At 41.8% G+C, this 18,996-nt stretch overlaps 1 protein-coding gene across 4 annotated transcripts in view; it reads left to right on the top strand.

The window, feature by feature from the left end:
- Nucleotides 1-18,996, top strand: part of TEC (tec protein tyrosine kinase) — a 111,000-nt gene that overhangs the window by 85,675 nt on the left and 6,329 nt on the right. For all 4 annotated transcript variants that reach the window (XM_024573842.4, XM_053923205.2, XM_053923206.2 and 1 more), the window contains 7 exons: nt 2,147-2,212; nt 7,022-7,076; nt 10,200-10,279; nt 11,434-11,567; nt 14,815-14,889; nt 15,665-15,836; nt 15,958-16,174. In XM_024573842.4, coding sequence (XP_024429610.1) covers nt 2,147-2,212; nt 7,022-7,076; nt 10,200-10,279; nt 11,434-11,567; nt 14,815-14,889; nt 15,665-15,836; nt 15,958-16,174 — 799 coding nt within the window. The remainder of the gene's footprint in view (nt 1-2,146; nt 2,213-7,021; nt 7,077-10,199; nt 10,280-11,433; nt 11,568-14,814; nt 14,890-15,664; nt 15,837-15,957; nt 16,175-18,996) is intronic.

Consider the following 18,996-nt stretch of genomic DNA (forward strand, 5'->3'; position numbering starts at 1 on the left):
GCTGAGAGGCTGCGAGGACGTAGTATTTGGCGCGCTCCTGCAAGTCTGTGGTCAGAGCAGGGCCCCTCTGGCCCAGGTCTGAAGGTGGTGCCCATCACGTAATTTCAGTTTCCCTCCATCATCTCCAGTATATATTTCTACACGTTAATCAAGATTAAAACAAGGTCCCCACATGTGTTTTGGCTTCTGTGTCTTTTATGTCTCTCTTTTATTCTACAACAGTCACTGTCCTTTTTTTTCAATTTTGATTTATTGATGTGACCAGGTCATTTACCATACTAAGTGAGCCACCCTCTAGATTAAGCTAATTGCTGCCACATGGTGTCATTTAATATGTCTTCATGTCCTGTATTTCCCGTAAACTGTAATCTAGGGGCTCGATCGCATTAGAAGTTGGTGTCTGATCGTCCCACTTCTAGTGATGCGAAGCTTCCTCAGCGGTCAGGTGCCAGCCTTGTCGCACCGTCGCGAAGCTCTTCATCAGTGTGTGTGTCACCTGAGGATTTGGGCTTCCGTCAGTAGTTGTTACTTAGACCCATCATTTCACTAGGAATCGCGAAATGATGATTCTTAAATTGTCATTCCACCCGCACTTATTAATTCTCTGAAGAAGAACTGGCTCATCAACCAATTCATTTATCACATGCTGCAAGGGCGAGATACATTTTTGATTCTTTTACCAGTTTTCAAAATAATGAGTTAATGGCTGAGGTTCTGCTGGTGATAACAATGGTAACCAATATGTTTTTTTAAGTGTTATTATAGATGCTTATATATTTGGTTTCAGTCCTTTGCAGTCACTATTATTTTTGCTTGATTTGTCCTTTCTTAGGTCAATGGTAGCTGTTTTGGGTTGGGGGGGCCCTTTAGTCTTTCTGAGCTTCCTTGCTTTCTGGGTAAAATACCATGGCTCAGGTTCATCTTAGAATATTCCTGACCAAACCTGCACTTTGCCATTTTTCCAAGGAATTCTAGCTCCTCTTAGTAAGAAATAGTGCTGGTAGACAACAGCCGGGTGCTAGGGTTCTAACGTCTACTCGTTTGTCACTGCTTCTCGCTCTTCCCAAGGCAGCAGAGCTACCTGTGCCCTTTGTGTGTGTGTGTGTAGGAGTTCTTACTAATAGTTCAAATGAAAACTTAAGGTTGCAAAGTTTTTACTCAATTTTTAAATTTTATACATGTATCTCTTTTATGTGAAAAATCTTGGCTTCTACCAAGATTCTACCTTATGAATGCTTCTTTATTTTTTTTAAAGATTTTATTTATTTATTTGTAGAGAGGGAAAGGGTTGGAAAAAGAGAGGGAAAGAAATATCAGTGGGTGAGAGAAACATCAGTCAGCTGCCTCTTGCACACCCCCAACTGGGGACCTGGCCCACAACCCAGCCATGTGCCCCAACTGGGAATCGAACCAGCAAACTTTTGGTTCACAGGTTGGTGCTCAGTCCACAGAACCACACCAGTCAGGGCTGCTTCTTAAACTGCAATGTGCATAAGAGTCATATGGGGCAAAATCCAAGAGTTCTTGGCCTCACTTAAGCCCTCTCAATTGAGATCTCTTGGGGTATGACCCAAGAATTTGCCTTTTAAACAAGTGCCCAGGATGATACTGATGTAAAGGTGCAGAACTGCCCTCTAGGAGCTAATGCTGTACGTGGATGCTGAGAGGTTGGAGTGCTGGGTGTTTTTATCCAACACTTCAACTTTTCTTAGGTAATTGTTTTTTTAAAAACATCCCAAGAAATTCCAAATTCAAGAGAAGCATCATGGAATGTTGGAAAGGGCTCTCTATCACAAGTTCCGAGAAGACATGGAATGCAGGCCCTGTTGCTGGCTAGCTTTGGGGCCTCGAGAAAGTCTCTTAATCTTTCCAAGCCTTGGATTCCCCACCGGAAGGTGGGTACGATAATGCCTGCCTATCTCAGAATTTTGTGAGGATCAGATGAGGAAGCACTTTCTAACGCATCAGATGCTGTAGATACATTGAATGATTGGCAGTCAGCCAGTCTTCCTTACTATTGCCTAAAGCTGCCTAAAGCTTTAGGCAATATTATGCTTTAATCATTTTAAGAAGGCAATAAATTTTCTTCTAGTAACCACTCAGTAAGATAATTTTAATTTACCTAAAGTATTTTTCTCATTTCTAGGAGTGAAGGATATATCCCAAGTAATTATGTGACGGGAAAGAAATCAAACAACTTAGATCAATATGAGTAAGTAAATGTTTATTTTGTGAATGTGGAGAAGCAGAAAATGTTTCATTTTCTTAATTATGTAAGGAATTTTGGAGATTAAAGGATATCTTTCATTGTCTTTAGAAGGTGGTACTAACATATCCTTAGCTCAGTTGTCTAGGCTATAAAAGATGTCGAGAGAACTAGTTTCTATCATACACTTTACCTGAAGGTACTGTTGTGTAAATGGATATATACAAGCGACACAATTGAATTTATTTTAAACGAATCACGGCTTAGCTGGCTTAAAAGTACAGACCATTGTTCATTTATTCAAGAAATCGGCATATGGTTTGATTGTTTCTAAGTATGATAATATATGATTAGTATTTTAAAATTGTTTGAAAATATTACAAAGTTAATAAGAAAAACTATCTATAAATAAAATAGTATTGATCTCTGCCAACATTAATATATTTTCCTTCGATCTTTTAAAAAACAATTGTGCTATATATACTGTTTTATATTCTGTTTATTCCACTTAATAGAACATTGTGAGTCTATTTCCTCATGCTATTAAATATGCTTCAGAAACACTTTCATGACTGTTATAGTTCATTCAGTCGTAAATTTGTCAAGTATTTCCTGAGATCTTAACATGTGTCACATACTGTGCTAGGCCTTACGGGGTACACGAGGCACATGGTACATGGATGTGCTGTAATTTATGTGATCATTTTCTTGTTTGTGTGACGTTATGTTGTGTAGGCATCTTTGTATGTAAAAAGAACTGGAATAACCCTCTTCCTGCTTATTGTCTTAACCAGATCTCTAAAAATCTGTGTACTGGGCTACAGGCTAGTCAGGATCTTGCTAAGACTCCTAAGGCATGCTGTCAAACTGCGTTCCAGAGAAAGCAATGGGCTTGCTAACCGTGTGTAGCCAGGCTTCCACCAGAGGCTCCTGTATACCAGCTACTCTTCTGTGGTCATTCTGAGGACCTGTACTGATGTTTCCATTTAGTTCTTTAAAAACACGACCACCACCTCCAACAACAACAATGACAAGCCGTTTCCTCTGTCCATGTCGCTTATAACATGAATGTACCTTAAAAATCTGGAAAAGGATGAACAGGTTCAAGAGCCACAGCCCTTAGTGGTACGGTCCCTCAGGGTTGTTTATTAGTAGGTGAGAGTATAAAAATATGTAAATAAAGTAGTGTTTCTGTTTTTAAATCATATTTTTGGAAAATGTAGCCAAATCCTTGGAGTGAGGGAAGACCTGAAAGGGGAAAATGTGGACCCGACTTTAGAGTGATCTGAGAACTAATGGATGATTCAGGGAGGGGTGCGCTTTGAAACCAGATAATCCTCAATCAAAATGTGAGAACTCCCTATGACTCATGGCGTTACAAAGAAGGGTTTTGTGACTTAGTGATTCACTGCCATGAGGTTTTGGATGTATCTCAGTTTGGAAATTTTCTTCCTTCGGAGGGACTCTCCTCCTCCTGTGTGTGACTAAGTGAACTTGTGTAGGGTCTCCGGTGTGGGAGTCCCCGGCTGTGTGCTCAGAGGCCAGGGCTTCCACGTGGCACGGAGCCATGCCCAGCGGGATGAGGAAGGGGAAACCTGTCCTCAGTGTGCCAGCCAGAGTTCCCCTTCTTCTCCTGCTGTCTTTCCACTCTGGTTTGTGCTGTGTTTTGCTATTGTCTGTCCTGTAACACATGTTAAATGTTCCCAAGGTTAAAAAGCCTTTTGCCAGCTGTTGAATCAAGAATTCTCCCACTGTTTGTTCGGGCCCGGGGGGCCCAGGCAGAACCCCCATCTATGAGGCTGGACTCAGGATTGCCAGACCCGAGGATCCCAGGCCTGTCGGTACCTGGTTGGGGCTCTCAGTATCCTAGTTCTGACCTCCACACCCGGGTAACAGTTCGAGGAGGAAATGTTCAGAGGAACTGCTACAGGAAAGAAAGTGGGATCATTGTGATAGTCAATCAGATGTTCTCGATGGAAAGATGTTAGAGGAAGGAGGTGACAGAAATGAAAGGGCCCTTAAACAGGAAAAAGTCTGGGAGGAGGCTTTGGGTTGGTGGCATAGGTGGCAAGGCCCAGATGAGAGAGAACCAGTCTGATAGCTGGTTGATTGGCTGGTTTCTATTTTTCTTCATTTAACCAACTCTGTTCAAGAAGCTTGGCCAGGATCCTACCTTCCCGGAAAGGACTGAGTCTCCCCAAATCCCACATCACTATCAAGTCCTGTTCCTCTGGAGTGGTTTGAAGTAACTAGCCAATCTATACACCTCACTCGCACTGGGGTTTTGGTGTCTAATAATGGAATGATGAGTTATTTACAAATCCTAGGCATTCTTTCTAGATGTGTCGTCCCTTCATCAAAGGGAGCTGACTACCCTCTCACAGAGGCGTGTCTGTGATTGGCTTGTGAGAGCTGGACGTGGGCTGGCACACGGGCTCCTTCACATCTTACCCGAGTGTGTGTGTGCGTGCGTGCGTGCACACAGCTCTTCCTGACAGGATGGATTCAGCAGAGCCACTATTGCTTGGTGATAACGTTCCTTAGAAGAGGGAGAGAAGCCACAAAGAATTATCAGAAAATACTCACCACTCGTTGATTCATCTGTTTATTTGTTCATTGCTCCTTCTGCCTTTCCTTCGTCATCATATCCTTAAAGCTCTGAGTTTATAGCCTAGGGAGGGAAAATGGCCTTGCTGGGGAATCTGCAAATGCTTTGAAAAACCTGCCCTTTGTGCAGTGGGTTCCTTTTCTTTCCTCATTTCCTTTATCACTTCCCAGGAGCTTAAACACGCTAGGTGAGGAAAGGACCTCTTTCTGTGAAGATGGGGGGGGTTGGATCTTCTGTTACTAAGGAAGAGAATGTCTTCAATTTTTTTGCCCATTTATAACGCATAGTGAGAGCTCCAGTTACCTTTCCTTAGTTAATTTTTGTGACTGCTTTTGGCATTCTGACAAATGTTTCTTGTATCAATGAAAAAGCTTTAGGGACAGACCCCATTCTGTTCTCATTTGTTCTATTTCTTTAGTTGCATTCAGAAATTGATTGATCAAAACTGCAATTGCATTGAACTTGGGCTCAGTTCCTGAAGTGGGGTCTACTGCAGTGAGATCTTAATGCTCACAGTTCTGAGGCCTGGCTGATAATCTCAGGCTGCAGATGAAGAGACAGTCACCAGCTTGTATTGCGATTGTAATCTGTGTTTGACTTCTACAGCTGTGTAAAAGAATCCAGACCAAAAAAGAGCTTGTGTTGTATTTTGTTCTTTGTATGTTTCCCTTCCTCCATCAGGGAAGGCCTTTGTGTTTGCTCGCTCGGCTGTTTGCTGGGCCCCAAACAGGTGACTTATGAAACAAAATGGTTCTGTTATAAAAGGCGGAGTCAGTGGTGGAAAATTCAGATGTCCTGAGGGGCCAGGCTGACTTCATGACATTGAGAACCTCAGGAAATATGACCTTGGTAGAGGGTTCTCTACCCAGTGAAGGGCATCTAAAACAAGCAAACAAAACCCAAAAATAAATAAATAAAGTTTAAAACTTAATGCCAAAGAAAACAATGAGTTTATGGTCTTTGACCCACTTGCCTAAACAGTGGGCCCTTGAACGACGTGGGTTTGAACTGTAACACGTCCACTTAGACATGGACTTTTCCCCCAATAAGTATTGTAAATATACTTTTTCTTCCTCATGATTTTATGAATAATATTTTATTTTCTCTAGCTTACTTTGTTGTAGGAATACAGTATATAATGTGTAAAATATGTATAAATTGTTTCTGTTATTAGTAAGGCTTCTGATCAGCAGTAGGCTATTGTACTTACGTTTTTGGGGCAAAGTGATATGTGGATTTTTGATTTCCAGGATGGGAGGGTGAGGTGTGTGTCCACACTCCTAACTCCTACTGTTCAAGGGCCAGCTGTAATCTCAGGGAGAGATTGGCTGGGGAAGCAGGGAGAATGGAGCACCTCTGAGGTGGAGGTGGTGATGGCAGTGTCCATCTTTCCTTAGGAAAGATCTCCCGAGGGTTAATAAGGGACACAGATCAGCAGGCGCTTGGGGTTGTGGCACAGAGTGGTGGCAGGACCTCATGGGAGGGCACGTTCTGCTGCTTGGCCATGGTGGGATTCCTGCAGTAGAGCCTCTGGGGACCTCCAGGGCTTGGGGCTGTGCTAGAACCAGTGATCTGGAAGACCTACTAGGTCTGCTCTTCTGCTTTGCTTTGGTTTTTTTTGATACTTGCTGAAATTCAGTGGGGAAACCTCCATAATGAGTTGACATAAAATCTACTGCCTACTAAGGGGGGGGGGGCCTTCGGATAAGATTTAATTGGATTAAAGACAACAATGTAAAGTAACATTTCCTGTTGCATGTTTGAGTCTGTGGAGTCAAATTTATTCTTGCTTTATTGTAATAGTGAAAAACTGAAAATGATTTTTATGGTAAATAAAGAAGAATTGCTTAAATGAATTATGGCACATCCATATCATGATATATAGGACCATATTGCTTTGCAAAGATGTCAATCATACAATTAGATGAAAAATTCAGGTTATGATACAGCAAGTATATTTTGATCCTACTTTAATAAAACATAGGAATGTTGGCATACATGTGTCTTCCTAACAATATGGGAAGGCAATATCTGGAAGTATATACATTGAATGTTACTAGTGGTTGTCTGTGTTACTGAGATTGAGTTATGTTGTATTCTTATTTATTGTATTTGTTATTAATGAGAAATATTACCTTGTTAATTCTAAAAAGAATAAAATATAATTTAAGAAACCTGAGGTCTTAAATGTATCTTTTTCTGTTCAGATGGTATTGCAGGAATATGAATAGAAGCAAAGCAGAGCAACTCCTCAGAAGTGAAGTAAGTATATTCGTTTCTTGGGCTTGGTATCAGCACAAGTTAATTGCAATGGAATTTCATGTGCCTCAGTTCCTAAAGTCTAAAAAAGTACTATAATATAAATACAGGGGGTTGGGGTTTTTTTTCATTTCTTTTTAAAATTTTTTATTGTTGTTCAAGTCTCCATTTTCCCACCACACTTTCCCCCGCCCCATGCACCCCCACCTCCCACCCTCAGTCATACCCTCTTTGGCTTCGTCCATGGGTCCTTTATACATGTTCCCTGATGACCCTTCCCCTTCTTTCCCCCATAACGCCCTTCCTTCTTCCCCTCTGTTTACTGTCAGTTTGTTCTTTATTTTGGTGTTTCTGGTTATATTTTGCTTGCTTGTTTGTTTTGTTGATTAGATTCCACTTATAGATGAGATCATATGGTATTTGTCTTTCACTGCCTGGCTTATTTCACTTAGCATAATGCTCTCCAGTTCTACCCATGCTGTCTAGAAGGCTAGGAGTTCCTTCTTTCTCTCTGCTGTGTAGAATTCCATTGTGTAAATGTACCATAGTTTTTTGATGCACTCACTTACTGATGGGCACTTAGGTTGCTTCCAGCACTTGGCTATTGTAAATTGTGCTGCTGTGAGCATTGGGGTGCATAGGTTCTTTCGAATTGGTGTTTCAGGATTCTTAGAGTATATTCCCAACAGTGGACTTGCCTTCTTAATCATTTAAAAGTGAAAAACTGGTGTATTAGTTTCCTGGGGCTGCTGTGACAAAGTCCCACACACTGAGGGCCTTAAACAGTAGAAATTTATTGTGTCATAGTTCTAGAGGGGAGAAGTCTGAAATCGAGATGCCAGCCTGTGAGGGCTGCGAGGGAAGGGTCTGTTTCAGGTCTCTCCTCACCCTGTGTACATCTGCCTGAGTGTCAGTATTTTCCTTTTATAGGGGCTGCAGTCATACCGGAGTAGGGCCCACCCTTACTGACCTCATTTGAACTTGGTACTTCTGTAAGCCTCCAAATAAGGTCGCATTCTGAACTATTGGGTGTGGGTGGGTGGGGACTCCAACAAGCTTTTAACAATAGGTTAAACCCATAATCGTAGGTAATAGCTATACCTGGGAAACATTTTCTTTACTTTCTTACTGATTTATCTTTTGCTGTAGTACTAAAAAGTATTTCTGCTTGAAGTTGTTTTAAAATAATTAACATCAGTAGTATGTTACTGATTCGAAGTCTGTGTGCCTGACACTTTGAAAGGCCAAAACTCAAAACCTCAGAATTTGGAGTAAGGAAAGATTTATTGGTTGAAAGGCACCTACCAAGAAGATGGGAGACCAGTCCTCAAATCCATCTTAAGAAAGTACAGAATTCCGGCTTCTTTTATGTCAAAGGAAGGAGAATTGGGAGGGGCTGCTTTTGTAAAACGCAGGTGCTCGCAGCGTTCCTCCAATGATGAGCATGTCCATAAGCAAGACAAGCAGCAGCTGTGAGCCGGGCGCCATGGGAACAGGCGCAGGTTTCCACCAGGCGGAGTCAGAGAGACCAAGCATTTCACTTTGTTTCAACTACATGATAGCTTTTAGGAATAAAGTTTTAATGAAGTGTCTAGTTGCTGTTAGAAATAAATGTGCTGAAGTTCTTACGTTTTTAAAAGAGAAATAAAAGGATAAAATGTAGTATTGAGTTTGCCGTAGTGGGCTGAGCAACCCAAGTCTAGTGGTGACTTTTCTAGTCTATTTTTCATCTGTAAGGTGAGGAGTTGGGTTAAAAGATGATCTCTATGGTTCTCGGCTTTTATGATCTAGCTCTTTTACTTCCTAATGGTTCCCAGTCTCTTAAACTCATGCTTTCTCATTTTGTCTCCTGCTTGTTACCACCAGGCAAGGTCTCGTGGGGACTTGTTTCTGTAGTTGATGTTGAGAGAGCAATAGCAGGTGACTTTGCTTGATTCAATGACACAAAAGCATGGGGCTCCCCCACAGGATTCCTACATGCCTCCCTGGTGACCCCACAATTAGCAGCAGTTCTAGGGGAGTAGGTGGCTAGACCTGGGGGCTAAAATCATGGCTCTGCCTCTTACTAGCTGTGTGGCCTGGGACCAGTTACCCAGCCTTTCTGGGCCTCACGTCCTTACCTGCGAAGTAAAGCAGGGATAATGGTGGTACCTACCTCACAGGGCCGTTTTGAGGATTAAGTAAATCCACAGATTAGAACATACTGATACAGAATCAGTTCTCAATAAATACATGGTAGCTATTATACTTTTTACTGATGGATTAACTATTATATCATTGTCCCTAATTGTTCTTATCAGATTTGTTTGTGGGGTTTTATTTAATTACAGTGTCTTTCCTATGAATAAGCATAAAATTTATTTTATTTTTCAACTAAGAAGCATACTTACATCTTAAAGCAGTCTCAGCGCCTGCCACTGACCGTGGTGCTCTCCGTGGAGCTCTCTGTGGAGACAGACTGCAGGTTCCGAGCTTCTATTTCTTGATCTCCGGCTTGGAACCTGATGAGGATTTATCTGTTAGTGATTTATGTTGGTTCTGCTTTTTGGTTTTCTCTGCTTAAGTTACTTGTGCCTCCATCTCTCCTTCTGTAAAGAATGATATTTAACAGTGATTTCCAGGGAAATTAAGGATTTTAAAAACATTCCTGTAAAGAGCACTGAGCTCTTTATGGGGAAAAGTGTTATTTGGATAGAAGATGTTGTTGGGTCAGGGTCAAAGCTTATAGCAAATATTAAAAATGTGTGAAATGAAACCCGATTATTAAGAAATACATTTTAGTATCCGTTTTCCCCCATGTCCAGGACTTAACGGAGTTGCAGAATCTTGTCTGCTAGTTCTGAAAGGGCCCTGAGAGACTATGTTGTTGAAGTGTCTCATACTCTGGGCGTGAAGATTTGTGATGGGGTGGGAGGGTTGTGAGTGTGCTTGCTTTAATCCCACGGCCCAGCGATGCCAAGTGGAAAGCCATGTGGATGAGCCCCACTGCTAAATTGTGCTTCTCTAAAGCAGATTCTCTAGGTAGAGGATAATAATCAGAAGGTCTTAGGATTGGGTTCTTGAGTCTTCTCCATGGTATTGACATTTGTTAGGGAACTGAAACAATTTTGTTAACTTGGATTTTAGGATAAAGAAGGTGGTTTTATGGTAAGGGATTCCAGTCAACCAGGCATGTACACAGTCTCCCTTTATACAAAGTTTGGAGGGTAAGTAATCTCTCTCTCTCTCGCTTTTCAAATTTATAGTTTTTGTATGAAGTTCCTATATAGTTTGTATGGATTCCTAATTTTCAAAAAATATGCTGCACTTCAGCATCAGCAAAGAAAACCTGAACCTGATTTTTAAAGTATACAGCATTTTTTATATTCGTATTTCAATAATTTCCCTCATAGTTTATGTATATATATATGATTTGTTGAGAATGGCCATAGAAGTGTTGGCCACATTGAACGAATAGTCACTGTGCACTGAGTTAAGCACTACAGGTAGCTCGGTGGACAGACCATGCCCTCGAAGAGCTTAGTGGGGGCTTCAGGAAAGCAAACAGTGAGTTAGCATAGTGTGTGAGGAAGTGCTGTGCTGGGAGGGCCGTGTGCGTGTTGGGGCGGGTGATGGGGGAAATGGGGTACATGGCCCAGGCACATCTGAGTTAGTCATTAATGTTGTCTAGTGACATTCAAGCCGCGACAGGACGGATGAGGTGGGCAAAAGTTGGAGGGAGCGGAAAGAATGTTTCATACCCTGGAAACTGCCTGGGCCACAAAGTGAGGGGGCACACGGGGAGTTCCAGGAACTCATGATGGGAGGGGTGGGGTGAGGAGAGGAGAGTGAAGCCCCAGAAATATGTGAAGACTAGGTCATGTCAATGTCAAGGAGTCTGAGCTTTATCTTAAGAGTAACAGGAGTTCTCTTTAACAGATTTTAAAGCAAGGATGACTCCAGAAGATCTGTGTTCTAGAAAGATGTCTGAAATAGATTGTCTATGTTTTTTTATAAGTCTGGTTTATTCACTTTTAGGGGTGTAAGTTCTCTAAATATTTGCAAGTTCACACCAACAGCAGGGGCTGAGATCAGTGGCCAGCCACGGGCTGCTGGAAGACTTTCAACTGTTGGTGAATGGAGTTGGTGAATGTTCTCTTTCACAGCCTCAGGCAAGGGACCAAGAACGCTATCAGTGACCACTTTAAAAATGTCCACCTTCCAATGTGAAAGGCGGAGCGAATGAACATGGGGAGAAATGAAACCTGTGCAGCAAATGGAAGGGGCCCTGTGAGGACCCTGTGGTGGCCTGGTGGAAAGTCTTCACAGGGAAGCTACATTGTTGCAACTTGGTTCTGACACATTTTGATTTTTGTTATAGAGAAGGCTCATCGGGTTTCAGGCATTATCATATAAAGGAAACAACCACCTCCCCCAAGAAGTATTATCTGTCAGAAAAGCATGCATTTGGTTCCATTCCTGAGATTGTTGAGTATCATAAGCACAATGCAGCAGGTAAGTGAGCTGTTCAAACCGATTTCACATATAAGGTAGTGATTGAAATAATCAGACTCATCGTGATGAATTCTTCCTTGAGCAGTTATATTTTGTAGTTAGTTTAGAATGAGTTCGATTTAGAATTATTGCATATTTGGGAGGTGCTAGATACACAGAAAAATCAGAAATAATATCAAGTCTCATGAAAAGCTCTGTCTGGACCTTAGGACAAGAGTTATTCTTATCGTATATGGTAAATGTCACATTTCTGGGGTTTATATCCTTGCTGCCGAGAAAGATTCTTTGCTTGACCAGACTTCCCCATCAGGCTCCGGAACCATAGGCCCGCTGTGCACTTTGTTGTAAAGTTCAGTTGCAGCAGAAGCCCTGCTAAGTCAGTTTAACCAGCGCCCCTCTACCCGCAGTATCTGATGTCTGATCACCCTCAATATCTCATCATGTTCGTTATCTCCCACCATCGCCCAAGTGATGTCTGGTTACCCTGGCTTGTCTTCAGCAAGGATCCTGTTAGCTTGGTTTAGCCCAAACTGCCCACTTCCCTTATCTCTGATGTTTCGCTTAGTGATTTTCCATCCACTGACCTCCACCCTGCTCCTTGGCTATAAATTCCTACTTGCCCACATTGTATTCAGTGTTGAATCCAGGCTCTCTTCCCCATTCTAAAATCCCACCTATCATAATGGTCCTGAATGATGCCTGCCTTACCATCTTTGAAAGTGTCATTGAATATTTTTTTTCCTTTAACAGTGATAAACTAAAATCTAAGACACAGGTGGCAAACACAAGCCCTGCGGGCTGAATCCGGCCCTCCACCTTGTTTTATCCAGCTCGGCACCTTGTTTCTACCCAGCGGCAGCACCGAACTCTTGTTAAGGAGTAGTTACTTTTATACAGTCCTAAATTACATTCGGCCCTTTGAAGGCAACCTCGAGGGTGATGTGGCCCCCGGTGAAAATGAGTGTGACACCCCTGGTCTAAGATATGTCCATGTCAGAGTTGTCACAGAGCTGCCAGACGGGCCCTGGGTTTGGGCTGAGGCTATAGGCTTCCAAAGATGAGAGTAATCATGTCCCAGACAAGGTTTCCATCTTCCTGAAGCTCTGCTACACTTACTAGCAGAGTGGGAACAAAACAAACACCAACAACAAAACAGAAACCACATTTGTGCCCTTTGAGGCTCCACAGGACAGACAGGTGAGATTTCTCGTCTTTGACTTCACAGATGTAACTGAGCGTGGATAGCCAAGTGTCTAACCCAATTTATGGAAAATTGACCTTTGAAATTTTATCAAATGTACCTTTTGCAAAGGTTGTTGCTCTTTGTGACTCTGTTCACTTTTCTCAGATAATGACTGGAACAGTTATTGAGATAGGATGTATACAGCATGAATTTTCCCCATTTAAAACTTCCCCATTTAATTGTAGGCCCTGACTGGTGTGGCTCAGCGGATTAAGTACTGGCCTGGGAACCAAGGGGTTGCTGGTTCAGGGTATGCCCAGTCAGGGCACATACCTGGGTTGTGGGCCAGGTCCCCAGCAGGGGGCGCACGAGAAACAACTGCACAGGGATATTTTTCTCCGTCCCTTCCTGTCTAAAAATAAATAAATAAAATCTTGAAAAAAAATAAAGCGTGCAATTCAGTGGCATTAATATATTTTCAGAGTTGTGCCAACTCTCACCGTAATCTAAGAACACTTTCATCCTCCCAAAAAGAAGTCTTATAGTCCTTCAACAGTCCAGCCCCAGGCAACTGCTCCCCTCCTTTGCGTCTCCATAGATCTGCCTTTTCTGGATATTTCATGTAAATGGGATCAGACAGTGAGTGATCTGTCGTGACTAGCATTTTTGACCGACCACAGTGATTTGTACGTTAGTCTCCGTTGTAGCGTATAGCTACTCCATTCCGAATTTGATGAACCGTAAATCAGTGTGTGGACTTGGTTTATCCATTTTGTTTTCATTCATCAGTTGATGGACATTTGGGTCATTGCCCCTTTTTGGCTTTATGAATAATGCTGCTATGGATATTTGTGTACAAGTTTTGGCATGGGAATATCTTTCTTTTCTCTTTGGTACTTACCTAGGAAAGGATTTGCTGGGCTATATGGTAACTTTATGTTTAACATTTGAGGGTCTCATTCCCTATCAATTTATTCCCCTAAAGGACGTTTTCTTAGCTCTTATTCTGTGATTTTCTTTTTCAGTGTTTACATTCCACTGTTTCTTCCACCATGACCTCCGTTCGTTCATGTAACAAACTTGTGTGCAGTGCCTGGTGCCTGCCGGGAACCGTGCCAGGTTCTGGGGCGGCTGCGGTGGTCCAGATAGTCATTGGTTCTGTCTCTCCCAGGTCTTACCGTCTGGCAGGGGAGGCAGAGAAGCGTATCACAATATTAGGTCAGGGTGAGATACGCTGGGATAGAGGAAATACAGTGTGCCATGGGTGTTCGTAGGAAAGATACCTGCCATTTCTTCTTATTTGCTCTTGTGGCAATTTCGATTCAAGGATTTAATGTTCCTCGCTGATTTCCAGTAGTTGGTTTTCCCAGTCTTTGATATTTTAGAGCCTGATTAAAATTTTTTTAATTTGCTTATTTCTAGAGATAGAGGAAGGGAGGAAGAAGGAGAGGGAGAGAAACATCAATGTGTTGCCTCTCATATACCCCACAACCCAGGCATGTACCCTGACTGGGAATTGAACTGGCAACCCTTTGGTTCGCAGGCTGGCACTCAACCCACTGAGCCACACCAGCCAGGGTTAGAGCCTGATTTTTATGCTAAGATTCCTAATATTGTTGTGTCAGAGGAATCAATTTTTATCAGATAACTGCAGTTCCGTCTCATAGTTCAGATAGCACATTAGAAGCGAACATGAAATGATAATTGATAATAACCGTTAGAAACCTTTTGACATGCTTGAAAATGTTTGAGAAGAGAATATGCTAGCATGGTGCCTGATAAACACTGTCGTGTTTAAAGAAAATATTTATTGAATGAATAAAGGTATATACATGTATATATTTAAATTTTTATGCTCCATAAAAATATGAAATTGTAGGATCACCTTCTTCCTTCTTGCCTTCTCCTTTTATTTTTTGCCTGCATACAGCACTGAGCTGTATGTGCAGACAGAGGATGGGCACTGAGTGGATAAATGAATGGCTTGTGAGTTTCTAGTGCCACACTTCTCCATGTGGAATGATTAAGAATGACCTTGAGTGCAGTACTTCCTTTGATTTCTAGGACTTGTCACAAGGCTGCGGTACCCAGTTAGTGCAAAGGGGAAGAATGCACCAACCACTGCAGGATTCAGCTACGGTAACTAACTCTGTAGTCACACTGGCGAGTTTTCTTTGGGAAGAATCCATCATCACAAGGCCAAGTTAGATGTGTAGAGTTCCACGTAGAGTGTAGAGTGTGTAGAGATGTGTAGAGTCGGAACTCTTGTTATAAGTTTTCTAGTATGAGTTTTTGGATGACTGTACTTATAGCCATAGTAACCCTAGGTTTTCTGTTTTTGTCACATTCATAATTCAGCAGAAACCCTCTGTCAGCGAAACTCGCATTACCACGTTACAGCTAAAATGAATCAAAGCCTTTTCTGCCTCTCACTGGCTTTCTTGGTCACTCCTAGGAAAGTAAGGATGGTGGTAATAGATAAGGCACTCAACTGGATTGTCTTTGTTGCTGCTGGCAAAAACCTTCTAAACAGCAGATTAAATTATTTCTAACTTGCTGGAATTGGAAACAAAACAACAACAAAAATTGAGGGGAAAGAGTGGTAAAGGAGGAATTTTTTTTTAAGTACCTTTAACTTTCAAGCTCTGTTGCTAGCCTGTTATGCAGCCTCTTCTTGCTTTCTTCAGTTCACTTTGCTTGTACGGTGACAGCGTAGAAAGGGGTGCCTCCTCCCCAGAGGGTAGAAAGCCACCACTTGCAGTTTAGAGGCAGGCTGGAGATTTGCCTTGTTTCACCAGTCAATTGTGTTACCCTGTAACTGTGAGATTGACTTGGGTTATCATTCTTTGTTTCCCACTGATTCGTGTTGCTTTCTCCTTATTACATGTTGTCACTTTCCCCCTCTGTCTCACAGAAAAATGGGAGATCAACCCTTCGGAGCTGACCTTTATGAGGGAATTGGGCAGTGGACTGTTTGGAGTGGTGAGGCTTGGCAAGTGGCGAGCGCAGTACAAAGTAGCAATCAAAGCTATTCGGGAAGGCGCAATGTGTGAGGAAGATTTTATAGAAGAAGCTAAAGTGATGATGTAAGTTACTGTGTTCTCTCGGGTTCCCCTTTCTGCATTACAAAGTGGCCCCTCACCAACAGTAGCCTCTGACGGTTTCCTTTCCTGTAGTAACTGTGAGTGTGCATGACTTCTCTCCCAGGAAACTGACACACCCGAAGTTAGTGCAGCTTTATGGTGTGTGCACCCAGCAGAGACCAATTTACATTGTTACCGAGTTCATGGAAAAGGGCTGCCTTCTGAACTTCCTCCGACAGAGACAAGGTCATTTTAATAGAGATGTGCTGCTGAGCATGTGTCAAGATGTGTGTGAAGGGATGGAGTACCTGGAGAGAAACAGCTTCATCCACCGAGATCTGGTAAAGTGTAAACCGCCCGGACCCCCATTTATTGGCCAATTGCCTTTGCAACACTGGGTCAGCAAATGATCGATGATGTGTTAATACCCAGTTTTTGTTCTGAACAATATTTCACTATTATTTTTAAGCTTGGTAAGTTTGACTTGTGCCACAGGTTTAACAGAAAGATTTCTTTAAGTCTAACACACGATTACACAGGCAATGGTGTAAATAATCCGTAACTACATAGGTAATATGTCCCAGCAAGTGATCATGCATAGATTCTGTGACCTGCCTGAGAGTCCCATGCAACAGCTAGTCGTGACAGCCTTTCTGGTCAGCATTATTTTGTAGATAAGAAAACTAGGCTTTAGAGACTGAAATCACTGCATATGGTGATCAATGAGGAAGTTAAGCTTGACTCATTTTTTAACTAAATCTTAAACTTTTTTCCACCTCACACACTATCAGCAAAAGCTGTACAACAGAAATCTTTGTTTTATTTTCTTTATCTCTCAAATCCCTGGGAAAAGGTGGAGATCCCTTGTTAACTCCTGAAAACACCAGAAAAAGTATGTCTTCTATTAATGGTTCTAAATTATTGTGATGGAGACACTTAATTTTTCTTCTCTCTCACTCTTTCCCCTTTCTTTTCTTTCCCTCTTCCTTCCCTGCTTATTCTTCCCAAATACGTCTGTTTTGAGCATGTTGGTGGAACCATCAGTGCCCCATCCCCTGCAACCACCATTTTATCCTCTGTTTTTTTGTTTTTTCAGTTTTGACTCTTTTCTTTGATTTCACTTGTAAGTGATACCACATGGTACTTGCCTTTCTCTGTCTTATATGCTGAAGGTCCACTCATACTGTTACTGATAGCTGGGTATCTTTCTCACGGCTGACTAGTATTCATTGTGTACATGTACCGCATCTTTTTAATGTATTCACCCACTGATGAGCGTTTGGGTTGTCTCCATGTCTTGGCTATTGTGAATAATGCTGCGATAAACATGGCTGTGCCTGTATCTCATCGAAATCCTGTTTTCATTTCCCTTGGATGGATTCCCAGAAGTGGAATTGCTAGATCACATGGTAGATCCATTTTTAATTTTTTGAGGAGCCTCCATGTTATTTTCCACAGTGGTTGGATTAATTTAAACTCCCATTAACTTACACGCACAAGGGTTCCCATTTCATCGCATCCTTGCTGGCACCTGTTGTCTCTTCATCTTCCTGGTGGTGTCTGTTTTCACAGGTGTACACAGGTAGCTCATGGTGGTTTTGATTTGCATTTCCTGATGATTAGTGGACGTTGAGCATCTTTTCATCTTCCCGTGAGCCACTTTGATGTCTTTGGAAAAATATCTAATTAGTTCTTCTGCCCATTTTTAAATTGGTTTGTTGTTTTTTGTTAAGTTGTGTTAGTTCTTTATGTATTCTGGATGTTAACCCCTTATCTGATACATGGTTTGTGAACCTTTTTTTCTCTCGATGTAGGTTGCTGTTCCATTTTGTTGATTATTTCTTTTGCAACACAGAAGCTCTTGAGTTTGATGTAGTCTAGTTTGCTGATTTTTGCTTTTGCTGTTTGTACTCTTGGTGTTATGTCCAAGAAATCATTGCCAAGACCAGTATCAATGAGTTTCTTTCCTACATTTTCTTCCAGTAGTTTTATGGTATCAGGTCTTATGCTTGAGCCTTCGATCCATTTCGTGTTGATTTTGGTGAGTGGTGTGAGATAGGGGTGCAGTTTCACTGTTCTGCATGTGTTTCTCCAGTTTTCCTGACATCATTTGTTGAAAAGACTACTCTTCCCTCGCTGAGTGTTCTTGGCTTCCTTGTGGAATATTAGTTGACTGTATATACCAGGATTTAATTCTGGGCTCTCTCCTCTGTTCCACTGGTCTATTTTTATGCCAGTACCACACTGTTTTCATTACTATGGCTTTGTAGTGTTGGTTGAAATCAGCAAGTATGATTCCTCCAGCTTTGTTCTCTTTTTCTTAGGATTGCTTTGGCTACTCAGGGTCCTTCGTGGTTCCACACACACTTAAGATTGCCTTTTCTACTTCTGTGAAGAATGCCTTTGGTATTTTGATGGGGTTGGATTGAATTTGTAGATGCTTTGGGTGATATGGCCATTTCAACAATATTTTTTCTTCTGACCTGTGTATACAGAATGTCTTTCCACTTGTTTGTGTCTCCTTTGATTTCTTTCAGCAAAGTCTCATAGTTTTCACTGTGCGGATCTTCCACTTCCTTGGTTAAATTTATTCATAGTTTATCAGTTTTGATGCTATTGTGAATGGGGTTATTTTCTTTATTTTCTTTTCTGATGCTTCATCATTGTGTAAAGGAATGCCACTCCTGCCACTTTACTGATTAGTTCCAACAGTTTTGCAATGGACTCTGGGATTTTCTCTATGTAAGATCATATTGTCAGCAAACAGTGACAGTTTTATTTTTTCCTTTCCCATTTGGATGCCTTTCATTTCTTTGTCCTGCCTAATCGCGTTCCATGTGGATTAGAGGTGGTGAGAGTGGGCAGCCTTGCCTTGTACCTGATCTCAGAGGAAACCGTTTCTATTTTTCCTCCATTAATCATAATGTTAGCGGTGGGTTTATCATATGTGGCCTTTATGATGTTGGGGTATGTTCCTTCTATAGTCAATTTGTTCAAGGTTTTCATCACAAAAGAATGTTGTATCTTGTTGGATGCTTTTTCTGTGCCTTTTTAGATGACCATGTGATCTTTGTCTTTCATTGATGTGATGAATTACTCTTACTGGTTTGCACATATCGAGCCATCCTTGCATCCCAGCGATAAACCCCACTTGGTCAGAGTG

Source organism: Desmodus rotundus, chromosome 4 (assembly GCF_022682495.2).
Source record: "Desmodus rotundus isolate HL8 chromosome 4, HLdesRot8A.1, whole genome shotgun sequence".
Lineage (NCBI taxonomy): Eukaryota > Metazoa > Chordata > Mammalia > Chiroptera > Phyllostomidae > Desmodus > Desmodus rotundus.